Source organism: Engystomops pustulosus, chromosome 9 (assembly GCF_040894005.1).
Source record: "Engystomops pustulosus chromosome 9, aEngPut4.maternal, whole genome shotgun sequence".
Classification (NCBI taxonomy): Eukaryota; Metazoa; Chordata; class Amphibia; order Anura; family Leptodactylidae; genus Engystomops; species Engystomops pustulosus.
In genome coordinates, this window is record NC_092419.1 from 4,401,282 (window position 1) to 4,415,034 (window position 13,753).

Sequence of the window (13,753 nt, forward strand, 5' to 3'; positions counted from 1 at the left end):
AGTAACGTGGACCTCTGGAGCAGAGTAGTGTCTCCTTTAGGTTTGCAGACCTTCTCTGTTAGCCTAGACGTGGCCTCCTGCTCTACATGCTGTGTGACATGATATTTTTCAGGCTGGTCTACAAAGCAGATGAGGCGACCACCTAAAGCCTACACAGGGGTCCTTGGCTTGGCTCAGTGTAATTTAGACATCTCTGACATCTTCTGTGGGAACACAAAGTGGACCTGATGAATATCCTTATAGCCTTATGTGATATACTGACTGCCCCCTAATGTGTCCTGACATCTATAGGACACCTATAGGACCCTCAGAGACTATTGTAGGGCTGATGGAGAAGGAATGTCCCCTTAAAGGTCAGTTTCTCCAACCTCTATGACTTGTATGGGGCTTACTAACTCCACACGCCTTGAGGAGGGGAAGAACTTGCCGAAGTTTGTGGAAAGCAGGTATCACGTCCCTGTGTCCCATCACCCAAACCAAGATGGGGTCTTCTTTTTTCCTGACTTAGAACAATACCAATTCCTAGTTCTAGATCGTGATGGCCATAGCAGCAAGTCATACACTTGTAATATAACTACAAACGGCTTTCCCCCGAAGCCAATGCTGAGAAGGTAGAAGTTCTTCACGGAACACATGGAGGGTCCAAAGTCTATGATTTGTGGCCTGAATTAGATGCTTAATTTGAAGCAGGAATTCTTCATTACGAGGCAGGAGGTTATTAAGGAGAGAGTGTCTCAGCCCTTGGCTCGTCGTGGCTCATCCATGGCACCGTGCCTTGTTACACAGTGGTGTCCGCATGAGGAATACTTCGATGGGACACGTAGGAATGTCTGAAACGTTGTACATCATTACTTACTAATTATAGGAGTCAGAAATTACTGTCAACAGTGCAAGAACGAAGAGATTATCTCTCGTGATACATCAGCAGACCTGAGGCGCGAGGAAGACTCCACAAACACATGCTTCATACAGATGCCCGACGATCCTTCCTTCAAAAAGTTGGACATCCCACCATATCGAGACACCACGAAGAGTGCAAGTTTGGTTTTTCAAGGATACACAGTCCTATTTATACTCATGACGAAATGTATTCCCTGGTGGAGACTTTTATGGCCTATAGTTGCTTGTGGTATTTGTTGTGTACGTTTGATTGTAGCCACCGGGCCCCGAAGGTGTCACTGCAGAATTATTGTAACGCCATGGAAGAAGGTAGAAAATATAGACTCCAGCCAGGATCAGGGCAATCGTAAGGGCCACAATTAAAATGATTGAGCCATAGAAGACGCAACCTCCCGACCTCATGAGCTGGCAGAGTCTTCGAGGTGAATGAGGGTCCGGTGGTGGGCGCCCGAGGTCCACACTTAGACTGACGGAGCTGACGTTGACCGAGTTGTTTTGTGGCACATACAAGCGCCCCTTTTTGCGACTGAATCTCAAAGAAGGTGCAGGACAAGTAAGGGATCTGTTGAGTCTTCTCAGTAAGTCCTTGTCGGTGGACAGTGCCGGTGGACCCTTCTTCGGTGGCACTGATGTCGGCACCCGACATATTGGGCAAGGAAGAGATTCTGGTTCTGTGGAGCCTACTGTGATTCTAGACAGACATTCCAGGCAGAAGACATGGCCACAGGTGAGGACCTTGGGAAGATGGAAGAGGGTGTCATAGGGTGTGAAGCAGATGACACATTCTGAGATGCCATCACCATCAAAGCTGGAAGATGGGGGGTCGTCCTCCATGGTAAAGTGAAGTCATACGTGATCTGGGGAGAGATCAAACATCATAAATTACCATGAAAAACTTTCATTTCGTTATTCATTTCGATAACATATTCTAAGTAGCAGTTTGTCACTGGGGTTCCTTGTGCCCAAAAGATTAAATTCTTCTTCTCATCCCCTAAGAAAAAAGACCCCACCTGCCTCCAAAGTAGGTTCTGCTGTAACTATGGGGTCCAGTACGAGGTTAGAGTCTGGGCCCAACGGAGAATCCTCTGATCCCCTGGTGGGCCAGTCCGACAAGGCTAATTACAGTGCAGATCAGATTTAAAAAAACTCTCCAACTGTTGCAAAACTACAACCCCCAGCATGCCCTGACATCAACAGGTATATATTAGGCTTTCTCTATGTATATAAGTCACATCTATTACTGCCACAAACTAATAATTGGATGAGCTTCCTGAAGGTGTGAGGTAGATAGCGCCACCCTTCTATGTAGGCTGTGTCTGGTATTGCAGCTTATTTTAATTCCTTTATACATTATAGGCAGCACATCCAGCAACATTGGATATCAGTACTAACAGATTTACCTGCAGTCCCATGTAACTGCACAGTGTGACCAACCACAAACTGCTATGTCTGTATGTATATCATGTATCGTCTTATCATCTGTGGGCAGAGGATCGCCCTTTCTGTACATAGCTCTATACATATACATAGATGGGTGTGTCTAATGTATGGCTAAAAAATATGAACCTAAATCACAAATTATATAAAAATATTAAAAAAAAATCCAATTAAAAAAATAAAACAGAAAAATATAGATTTTTTCAAGTAATAAAATAAAGTGACAACAATGTAAAAATGACGGTAAAATACCGAAAAGCGTAAAACAAAAATCATAAGTATAAAAAACATGAATAATATTGAAAAGATTAAATAACATTATTTTAAAAATGATAAAATAATAATAATAAACCCAACACGGGATCATCACAATCGTATAAAAGAACTAATTAAAAAAAAATGTCATATAAAGAAAACGGGAAATCCTCAAAATTACGTGAAAGAATAAAACTAAAATAAGATCAAAAAATAAAAAAATAAAAATGCAAAATTAAATAATGATATATATATTTTTTACATGTTGAGCCCCCTGTGTGGGTCATCCAGTCCGTGGAGGATGTGGCGGGCCGCTCTCTATTTGCAGATGGCGTTGGGTGCTGGTACCGGCCGCTCCGATCTCTCTTATCTCCTTCCCTCTGATCCTTTCTATTGTCGTCTCTCACCTTTCGCTGTCTCCGGGTGCGGATGTTACATTGCTGTATGTTTGGCCGCGCTCATCTCTCAGGTGTCCTCGTCCCGCACTGCGTCTCCTCCGTGTGACTGTCTGTTAGCTTTTACGGACAGTTTTTCAGGCTGTCTAATCTGGCCCAGTGCAGCTGAGGGAATCTCGCCCAACCTGTCCGTCTGGAAGTCTCACCTAGTGCAGGTTCTGCGCTGTTCCGCGTTCACTCCCTCTCCTGGCAGGTGCATTGATAAGGGACTTGTCACCTATAGCAATTGTCCCAGTGACGCAGGCACGGTACCGCCCCTGGCCCACGGACCTGGACCTCCCACTTATATCCTGGATCTGCAGCACTCACATCCAATGCAGAGGGGCACTACAAGTCTCAGGATGTCTATTATACTGAACGGTTCCTTCTATTAAGCCGTATGAAGCTTTACTACAATTGTATCCGGTCCAGGGAATCTTAACTCCAGACTGATACAGTGTAACAAAACTTTCCAAAAGTTGGAGCTGATAATGCGTTTAACTTGCACAAGAAGGAGACAGTTGGAACAAACCCTCAGCTGTGCCCAGTATTAGGTTTGGGGCAGATTTTTGGCCTCGCAGTGAGAGCAGAGACCTTGATAACGGGGAAGAATACAAGCACAAACCTACATAGGGTGGAGGGTTTTAGGACCCAGCGCTGGGGGGAAGGTGATGGGGTCCACTACCCGGTGGGGGCCACAGTGATTATTTTGATTCTAGAAGGATTTGTAGTGCATTTCAATTTTTTTGGTTCACCAAAAGTCACCAACAAAGTAGGACAAAATGTGAAACTGACACACTGTGCCGCAGCTGCAGCTGTGTAATGTCATGTAGGTGATGGTGTGAACGTGGCTCCTGCGTCACTCACTGTGTTATGTTCCAGTTTACTCAGGTGGGAGCGTCCGACTGGTCAACGCACAGTACAAATCCCACCCTGTACTGTATAACTCCCATCATACACAGGACAACTCCCATCATACACAGGACAATTCTCATCATACACAGGACAACTCCCATCATACACATCTCAGCCTGCACAATGTAACCTCCATTCCGCTTACTATTACTCTCAACCGGTAAAATACAACTCTCATCCGCTACAATGTAACTCTCACAGGTTTTGCAGAATTGCACTCCCGGTGGTCTGGGGTGGTACTACATTAGTAATAATTTTGGTAAATTCCCCAGAATTACCTCTAAGCCCCCGTGACTTCCCTAAATCCCTAGAGCGCTGCACATAAGTGTCCGCGAGTATTTACCCCCTCCCATCATTACAGGAGGCAGCTGGGCACAATGTCTGGTAGGAATGTATTATATTCTGGAATCTCCAGCTCTTAATCACTGAGGAGTTAAATGTTTTTTAAGTTAGTTTTTGATGCAATGTTTTAATTTCCCAAAAACTACAAAAAAAAAATCCAAAAAGCAAAAACGTATCATCTACATCACTGACCCTGACATCAGGACCATCAGTAGGAATTGGCCAGTCAGGGGCCTGGAATCCTAGTGGGGGCCCGGAATCCTAGTGGGGTCCTGATGCTGGGGTCAGGGGTGCAGCCTCCCCACCAGCCCTGGTCCCTCAGATGCACATGAGATGAGGTCAGGAGTTGTAGGAACATCCGGAAGCATCTTATCACCGGTTGTGAGCAGAATATGAGCCCCGGGCTCAGGACACAGATATGCAAATATATGCAAAGTGAGTCTTCTGCTGTAATTCTCCTAATTAGGCATTTGTTTATAAGATCTTTGTCTCGGGGCCCGACTCTTCCTGAATAACCGGAACGGTCTGCTACGTATCTGCTCAGGGATCTAGTGATTTGCTGCTGTGGGATGTGACATCCGGCTGTAGGCAGAGCCTCAGGTACGTCTTGGACGTGACAATGCAGATTGCTCGACAGTCATCGAATCGGAAATGCCTCAACTTGGGATTAAGAAGACGTTATCTACACGAGGCTGATAAGAAGAGGATGTCATACGTGATATGGATACACAATGTATTACACACCGGCTGTGACATCACAACAACCTGATGATATCACCCGCTGAGTCTACAACCTTCAGATCTGGCTAATATAAGGGGCTCACACGTGACCTCTGAACCCTCGGAGGCTTCCAGCCATCAGTCTAGATATTCCACCAACAATCCTGATACATTTGTCCAATAGCAGAAAACCTTATTGAAAGTGGGCAGTCCCCAGAGGGGCAGGGGAGGTTCTGGGGTGGGATCTAAATTCTCTGACAAGATGGCCGCCCCTGTACACACGAATAATACGACAGTATACAATCAGGAGATAAAAAAACAGATTAAAAAATAAGGAATAACATAAGATTCCAAAGTGTTACTGAAAACTTTATTTAAAATACACAATGTCGGTGACACATAATATTTCTGTCCTGTGTAATGTCGGATAATTCACAGCATATTTTATATATATAATGTGTAAGTAGAGGAGTCCTTTAATCCTGGAGTTATTGGGCCTTAGTGTAACTGTACAGAACTGGGCCCCTTCATATCACCTTCTTATTTAACATCAGAACCCAAATATTTCTGGGCCGTAGGGAGCAGTCGTGACCCTGATGAAATGTTTTCATTCACTAACAACAAATTCCTTGTATTACAAATCTTACAACTGTTACAACCTCAATAGATTTTGTAGGAATTCCACAGCTCTCTTTATAGTACTGGATGGCAGCAAACTAGGGTCCCAACCCCAAACTAGGGTCCCAACCCCAAACTAGGGCCCCAAACTAGGGTCCCAACCCCAAACTAAGGTCCCAACCCCAAACTAGGGCCCCAACCCCAAACTAGGGCCCCAACCCCAAACTAGGGTCCCAACCCCAAACTAAGGTCCCAACCCCAAACTAGGGTCCCAACCCCAAACTAGGGCCCCAACCCCAAACTAGGGTCCCAACCCCAAACTAAGGTCCCAACCCCAAACTAGGGCCCCAACCCCAAACTAGGGCCCCAACCCCAATCTAAGGTCCCAACCCCAAACTAGAGCCCCAACCCCAAACTAGAGCCCCAAACTAGGGTCCCAACCCCAAACTAGAGCCCCAACCCCAAACTAGAGCCCCAACCCCAAACTAGAGTCCCAACCCCAAACTAGGGTCCCAAACTAGGGTCCCAACCCCAAACTAGAGCCCCAACCCCAAACTAGAGCCCCAACCCCAAACTAGAGCCCCAACCCCAAACTAGAGTCCCAACCCCAAACTAGGGTCCCAAACTAGGGTCCCAACTCCAAACTAGAGTCCCAACCCCAAACTAGAGTCCCAACCCCATATGTACATGAGAATATAGAAGATGGCACTCGGTCCAATTTGATAAATGCTTTTATTCCACTTTAATACATGACGTTTCGGTCACATTGACCTTCCTCAGATGCGGATTGTACTGAATAGCGCTTGTTGGTTCAAGAGATGGAAGCGGTATCCATCGCTTCGGACCCAAAGGCACAGAGACCAGAATATGGCTGACAGCCAGCAGGGTCCAATACTGCTTCCATCTCTTGAACCTACAAGCGCTATTCAGTATAATCCGTATCGGTCAATTATCAATTTGACCGAAACGTCATGTATTAAAGTGGATTGGTACAAGAATAAAAGCGTTTATTATCAAATTGGACCGAGTGCCATCTTCTATACAGAGACAACCTCAATAGAGACACAAGTCTCTTAGATAAGGTACCAGCCTTAAGGTACAGACCTAAAGCACCTCCATCCTCATTATCATGGTCCTGCTTTTTGGTCTAGTGCAGTGATGGCAAACCTTTTAGATACAGAGTGCCCAAACTACAAACAAAACACACTTTTATGTTGCAAAGTGCCAACATGACAATTTGAGCAGTAATCTATTGATCTCTGCTGTGTCTTGGACTGCAGAAGGAAGCTTTGAGTCCTATCTGGTAAATTCTGTGCTGGGTGCCCACAGGAAGGGCTCAGAGTGCCACCTCTGGCACCCGTGCCATAGGTTCGCCACCACTGGGCTAGGGACTACTCCCCATCACTGAGTTATCCTTTTAGTTCCAACCCAATAACCCTTTTTATAACCTCATCCAACAAACCCTATGGCAAAAGGCCTTGGTACAGTGACCCAAAGTAACAGAACCTCATAATGATAAGACTGCTTGGAAATAGAAGCTATGACTACTGACTCCATTGGTTCCTATGGCTATGCCCTAAATTTGTCTCCCGGGTCGACCCTTTCATGGGACACGGGCGCCATTATTTGATACATCAGTGCAATATAGTAGAACACATCAACAATGTGGCATCAACATAACCAAAACGTTGTCCCTCTGGGGGCTTATTTTTCCCAAACGGAAGTCATGATGAACTTTCCAAATGCTGAATTTCAATTCAAAAGTCACAAAGTTTCACAAAACGTCAATTTCCTTTTTCTTCTTTTCATCCATTTAGTTATGTGCAATTCTAGTTTATATTGCAACAAACCTTCCAGTTTGTCTGTAGATGTGATGTCCATCTTAGAGTTCCCCTTCCCATCATCCCCTTCTTGGACCTATCGTTTGTCTCGACTCGTTAACTTCACTCTGTTTCCATTTTTGCCCAACCAGAAAAAGGGTAAGACCGTCCCGCTGGTTCGTCCAACGTTTGTAAATGTATAAAGTTTCTCCCAATTTCTTGGATTATAGAAAGTAATTTCCCGGGATCTGGAAAGGTTTAGGTAGACCCCAACCCGGTCCATTTGTGCCACCCCCTCTGGAAGAGAAGCTTCTGGAGTGTCGAGAGCTTTAAAGTCTTGCATGAAACGGGAAATACACCAAATATGTTCCTCTGGACTAAACATGTAGGCATGTCCTCTTCTCCGCACCTCAGGTGAAGCCACGCCGACTGCCCACTCAAGGCAACCACCTAACTCAACTTCCCAGTAATGGCAGCCACTGGAAAAGGCAGGAAGGCCAAGGCAGCTACGCTCGGTCTCGAAACGGGAGTTACTTGGAACAGGATCACCCCCTGGTGGTTCATTTATCAGTGTTGTTAGGTCGGAAGAAACGGATAGCTCCGGGTGGGCAGTCTCAGGGCATAATGTGATGTATTCTAAAAAAAAGAGTGTGAAATTCAAGTAAAATTTTAATGGGTCAAAAACCACCAGAGGTGAATATGCCCACTTACCTGGAGTCATAACTGCTGTTCGCCAGGCTAAAATGGAAAAAAGGAAATACTTGGTAGATAAGATAAAAAATAAACAAGTGAGCACAATTTTTATGGGGGGACAAATTGGGCAGAGTGCCCAGTCCAGGAACAGGAAACCAGTGCAAGGACTGAAGACCAGTGCAGGAGCAGGAGGAACAGGAGACCATTGCAAGGAGAGGAGACTAGTGCAGCAGCAGGAGACCAGTGCAGGAGACCAGTGCAAGGAGAGGAGACCAGTGCAGGAACAGGAGACCAGTGAAGGAGCAGGAGACCAGTGCAGGGAGAGGAGACCAGTGCAGGAGCAGGAGACCAGTGCAGGAGACCAGTGCAAGGAGAGGAGACCAGTGCAGGGAGAGGAGACCAGTGCAGCAGCAGGAGACCAGTGCAGGAGACCAGTGCAAGGAGAGGAGACCAGTGCAGGAACAGGAGACCAGTGAAGGAGCAGGAGACCAGTGCAGGGAGAGGAGACCAGTGCAGCAGCAGGAGACCAGTGCAGGAGACCAGTGCAAGGAGAGGAGACCAGTGCAGGAACAGGAGACCAGTGAAGGAGCAGGAGACCAGTGCAGGGAGAGGAGACCAGGGCAGGAGCAGGAGACCAGTGCAGGAGACCAGTGCAAGGAGAGGAGACCAGTGCAGGAAGAGGAGACCAGTGAAGGAGCAGGAGATCAGTGCAGGGAGAGGAGACCAGTGCAGGAGCAGGAGACCAGTGCAGGAGACCAGTGCAAGGAGAGGAGACCAGTGCAGGAGCAGGAGACCAGTGCAGGAGCAGGAGACCAGTGCAGGAGACCAGTGCAGGAACAGGAGACCAGTGCAGCAGCAGGAGACAAGTGCAGGAGCAGGAGGAACAGGAGACCATTGCAAGGAGAGGAGACCAGTGCAGGGAGAGGAGACCAGTGCAGGAGCAGGAGATCAGTGCAAGGAGAGGAGACCAGGCAGGAACAGAAAGAACAGACCACTCCAGGAATAGAAGGATCAGGAGACCAGGCAGAAACAGGAGACCTAGACCACTTGAGTAGGTCAACAAGCTTCACGTATTACAATATGCAGATGGGAAGTTAGTTGTGGTATAATAGATCATCACAGGAATTATGGAATTATTCTATAGTCACACAGATTTTTTTGAAAATTTTAAAACTATTATCTATGTCTTGTAACAAGAGACTTACCGACTTCAGAGGCCAGATCACCTATGTACAAACATAGACCACATTAGGTAGGTACCCGGCTACATACCAGGGATTATACTGGAATTCTATCCTACAATGAAACATCATATCAATACTCACCTATGGTCCTAGTGAGTTCCTCTACAACAGAGGGAGAAAACAAGATTAGGCTTCATAAATTGTCAACAATCTTATCTTAAAGCTACAAGTATGAGATTAGAATGAATGTTGCTATAAGTGTGGTCAGAGTCAGAGAATGCAGTCAGACCGATGACTAGTGGACTAGGATTTCCTTAATTAGATAATACCCATGGCCACTAATGATTATGGGACCTGATTGCTCTCCAGGAATATCTTTGGATGGCAACGTGATATGCACCTGGTCAGCCCACAGATCATGACTATTTATCACAGACATCATGTCCCTCCTATTACTCCTACAGCGCCACCTCTGGGAGCAGGTAGAATTACACGTTGCCTGTTATCAGTGAGTGGTCTGTGGAAGACCTGAGGGTTCTTGGTTCTCCAGAGTAGAAGATCCTCTTTGTATTTGCTCTACACCGTGAGAGGAAGATCCAGAACATGAGGTTCCCACCACTAAGGGACCTGAACAGCCACAACAGGGTATTTGAGAATTAGAACCAGACAACAGCCTTAGGCCCCACCTCTTTGACTCTTCTGCTTCCAAAGGTAAAAAGAAGAAAATATGGCTCCGGCGGTCAATATCACCAGGATGAAGACGAAGGCGAACAACCACGATGAAAGGCGCGGGAACACGTCACCTGGAGACACAAAGACGGATTTGTACAATGGAATAAATCAAAAACTGTGACGGTAACAAGAAAAAGAGTAACAAAGACTGACGGGTGGTGACTGGCTGTGACCTACCAAGAAGATGAGACCTACCTGCAATTTCCATATGGACGCCCACTTCCTTCCCAGTGACTGGATGCCGCACGGCTCCGTAGACATGTCCGTCGCTGGAGCGGTTCAGTAAGATTCTGCTCCTGACCTGGTAGAGGCCATTGGTCTGGTTGTGTATCTCCAGGTCATAGGTCTCCACTTTGCCACCATTAATGGTCCAGCGCATTACCGGGAGTGGGAACCAGTCTGACGTGTCGAAAGAGATTGCAATGGAATCATCTTCCAAAGAAACCCCCAAGACAGGGACGGAGCCTAAGCCTGAAGAACATGGAAAGCGAAGAGGTGAGATCCAATGAGAAGAGGAGAAGAGGACAAACACATAGAAGGAGCATAAGGACTACAATACACACAGTGCGACCCACATGTAGAAAGTGAGAAGAAAATAATATCCTCTTCCCCATTTGAAGACATCCTATAAGACTTCCTATAAAACTTCCTATGAGACTTCCTATAAGACTTCCTATAAGACTTCCTATAAGACTTCCTATAAGACTTCCTATAAAACATTCTATAAGACTTCCTATAAGACATCCTATTAGACTTCCCGTAAGACATCCTATAAGACTTCCTGTGAGACTTCCTATAAGAGATCCTATGAGACTTCCTATAAAACTTCCTATGAGACTTTGTATAAGACTTCCTATAAGACTTCCTATAAGACATCCTATAAGACTTCCTATAAGACATCCTATAAGACTTCCTATAAGACTTCCTATAACACATCCTATAAGACGTCCTATAACACATCCTATAAGACGTCCTATAAGACTTCCTATAAAACTTCCTATGAGACTTCCTATAAGACATCCTATAAGACTTCCTATAAGACATCCTATAAGACTTCCTATAAGACATCCTATAAGACTTCCTATAAGACATCCTATAAGACTTCCTATAAGACATCCTATAAGACTTCCTATAAGACTTCCTATAAGACATCCTATAAGACTTCCTATAAGACTTCCTATAAGACATCCTATAAGACTTCCTATAAGACTTCCTATAAGACTTCCTATAAGACATCCTATAAGACTTCCTATAAGACTTCCTATAAGACATCCTATAAGACATCCTATAACATATCCTATAACACATCCTATAAGACTTTCTATAAGACTTCCTATAAGACATCCTATAAGACTTCCTATAAGACATCCTATAAGACTTCCTATAAGACTTCCTATAAGACTTCCTATAAGACATCCTATAAGACTTCCTATAAGACATCCTATAAAACTTCCTATAAGACTTCCTATAAGACTTCCTATAAGACTTCCTATAAGACATCCTATAAAACTTCCTATAAGACTTCCTATAAGACTTCCTATAAGACATCCTATAAGACATCCTATAAGACTTCCTATAAGACTTCCTATAAGACATCCTATAAGACTTCCTATAAGACTTCCTATAAGACATCCTATAAGACTTCCTATAAGACTTCCTATAAGACATCCTATAAAACTTCCTATAAGACTTCCTATAAGACTTCCTATAAGACATCCTATAAGACATCCTATAAGACTTCCTATAAGACTTCCTATAAGACATCCTATAAGACTTCCTATAAGACTTCCTATAAGACATCCTATAAAACTTCCTATAAGACTTCCTATAAGACTTCCTATAAGACATCCTATAAGACATCCTATAAGACTTCCTATAAGACTTCCTATAAGACATCCTATAAGACTTCCTATAAGACTTCCTATAAGACATCCTATAAGACATCCTATAAGACTTCCTATAAGACTTCCTATAAGACTTCCTATAACACATCCTATAAGATATCCTATAAGACATCCTATAAGACTTCCTATAAGCCTGAATTTTCCCTTTCTGCCTGGGATTCATGGAGGAGTCGCCCGCGGAGGCGCAGCGCTTGGTGGTTCCTGCATTATTGATTTTCGCTCATCACGTTGTGTTTTTGGAGGAGAGAACCTTTACATCTCTTTAGCATGAACTACGCGTCTTGTGAGGAGGTAAAATGTCACGTTAAATATTTATTGCTGATTTTCTGCTTCTTCCGTCCATCATACACCAGGAATATACAGAGAGGGATTTCTAAGGCGAAATCATAAATTCTGCTCAACTTTCTGCAATGTTCCTAAACCTCAATGTAAAATAACAAACCCCCGACCAGCTGCCATATAACGCGGATAGTTTCTTATATGGCTTTTTCTCCCTCGGACACCAGGACCATGGGAAAGAGCTTTTGTCTGTTCTATGGGATCTTTACATCTCATATTAGTCTCGCTTGAAGCCGACGCATCCTGCGCCGTACAGTAATAGCTGCTTCTTGTGTGTCACCAGGATCAGAGTGCTCCTATAGCTGTGCATCCTATAACTGTGCATCCTATAGCTGTGCATCCTATAACTGTGCATCCTATAGCTGTGCATCCTATAGCTGTGCATCCTAGAGCTGTGCATCCTATAACTGTGCATCCTACAGCTGTGCATCCTATAACTGTGCATCCTATAGCTGTGCATCCTAGAGCTGTGCATCCTATAACTGTGCATCGTATAGATATGCAACCTATAGCTGTGCATCCTATAGCTGTGCATCATACATCTGTGCACCTTATAACTGTGCATCCTATAGCTGTGCATCCTATAGCTGTGCATCCTATAACTGTACATCCTACAACTATGCATCCTATAGCTGTGCCTCCTATAACTGTGCACCTTATAGCTGTGCATCCTATAACTGTGCATCCTATAGCTGTGCATCCTATAACTGTGCACCCCTATAGCTGTGCATCCTATAACTGTGCATCGTATAGATATGCAACCTATAGCTGTGCACCCTATAGCTGTGCATCCTATAACTGTGCACCCTATAGCTGTGCATCCTATAACTGTGCATCCTATAGCTGTGCATCCTATAACTGTGCATCCTATAACTGTGCATCCTATAGCTGTGCATCCTATAACTGTGCATCCTATAGCTGTGCATCCTATAACTGTGCATCCTATAACTGTGCATCCTATAACTGTGCATCCTATAGCTTTGCATCCTTTAGCTGTGCATCCTATAACTGTGCATCCTATAGCTGTGCATCCTATAGCTGTGCATTCTATAGCTGTGCATCCTACAGCTGTGCATCCTATAACTGTGCATCCTATAGCTGTGCATCCTATAACTGTGCATTCTATAACTGTGCTTCCTATACCTGTGCATCCTATAACTGTGCACCCTATAGCTGTGCATCCTATAACTGTGCATCCTATAACTGTGCATCCTATAGCTGTGCATCCTATAGCTGTGCATCCTATAACTGTGCATCCTATAGCTGTGCACCCTATAGCTGTGCACCCTATAGCTGTGCATCCTATAACTGTGCATCCTATAGCTGTGCATCCTATAGCTGTGCATCCTATAGCTGTGCATCCTATAACTGTACATCCTACAACTATGCATCCTATAGCTGTGCCTCCTATAACTGTGCACCTTATAGCTGTGCATCCTATAACTGTGCATCCTATAGCT

At 44.7% G+C, this 13,753-nt stretch overlaps 2 protein-coding genes across 3 annotated transcripts in view; both read right to left on the reverse strand.

The window, feature by feature from the left end:
* Positions 1 to 22: 22 nt before the first annotated feature.
* Positions 23 to 3,359, reverse strand: RNF225 (ring finger protein 225). 2 transcript variants are annotated; one of them, XM_072123908.1, is made up of 2 exons: positions 2,855 to 2,992; positions 23 to 1,757 (listed from the first exon to the last, which is right to left on the reverse strand). In XM_072123908.1, the coding sequence occupies exon 2, from the start codon at positions 1,732 to 1,734 to the stop codon at positions 1,108 to 1,110; it is 627 nt and encodes a 208-aa protein (XP_071980009.1). In that variant the 5' UTR covers positions 1,735 to 1,757; positions 2,855 to 2,992; the 3' UTR covers positions 23 to 1,107. The 2 variants fall into 2 exon arrangements, with proteins under 2 accessions (XP_071980009.1, XP_071980008.1); XM_072123907.1 differs by lacking the exon at positions 2,855 to 2,992 and adding an exon at positions 3,000 to 3,359 and having other exon boundaries at positions 25 to 1,757.
* A 2,012-nt stretch (positions 3,360 to 5,371) lies between these two features.
* LOC140078010 (butyrophilin subfamily 1 member A1-like) overlaps positions 5,372 to 13,753 on the reverse strand; it is a 48,008-nt gene continuing 39,626 nt past the window's right edge. Inside the window, exons 4-9 of the mRNA XM_072125766.1 lie at positions 10,246 to 10,521; positions 10,005 to 10,121; positions 9,460 to 9,480; positions 9,340 to 9,360; positions 8,153 to 8,179; positions 5,372 to 8,077 (exon numbers count right to left, since the gene is read on the reverse strand). Coding sequence (XP_071981867.1) covers positions 7,539 to 8,077; positions 8,153 to 8,179; positions 9,340 to 9,360; positions 9,460 to 9,480; positions 10,005 to 10,121; positions 10,246 to 10,521 — 1,001 coding nt within the window. The 3' untranslated portion in view covers positions 5,372 to 7,538. The remainder of the gene's footprint in view (positions 8,078 to 8,152; positions 8,180 to 9,339; positions 9,361 to 9,459; positions 9,481 to 10,004; positions 10,122 to 10,245; positions 10,522 to 13,753) is intronic.

Bases quoted from the DNA above. Each gene is read 5' to 3' on its own strand.
- RNF225 (XM_072123908.1), bottom strand. From the start codon at position 1,734: ATGGAGGACGACCCCCCATCTTCCAGCTTTGATGGTGATGGCATCTCA.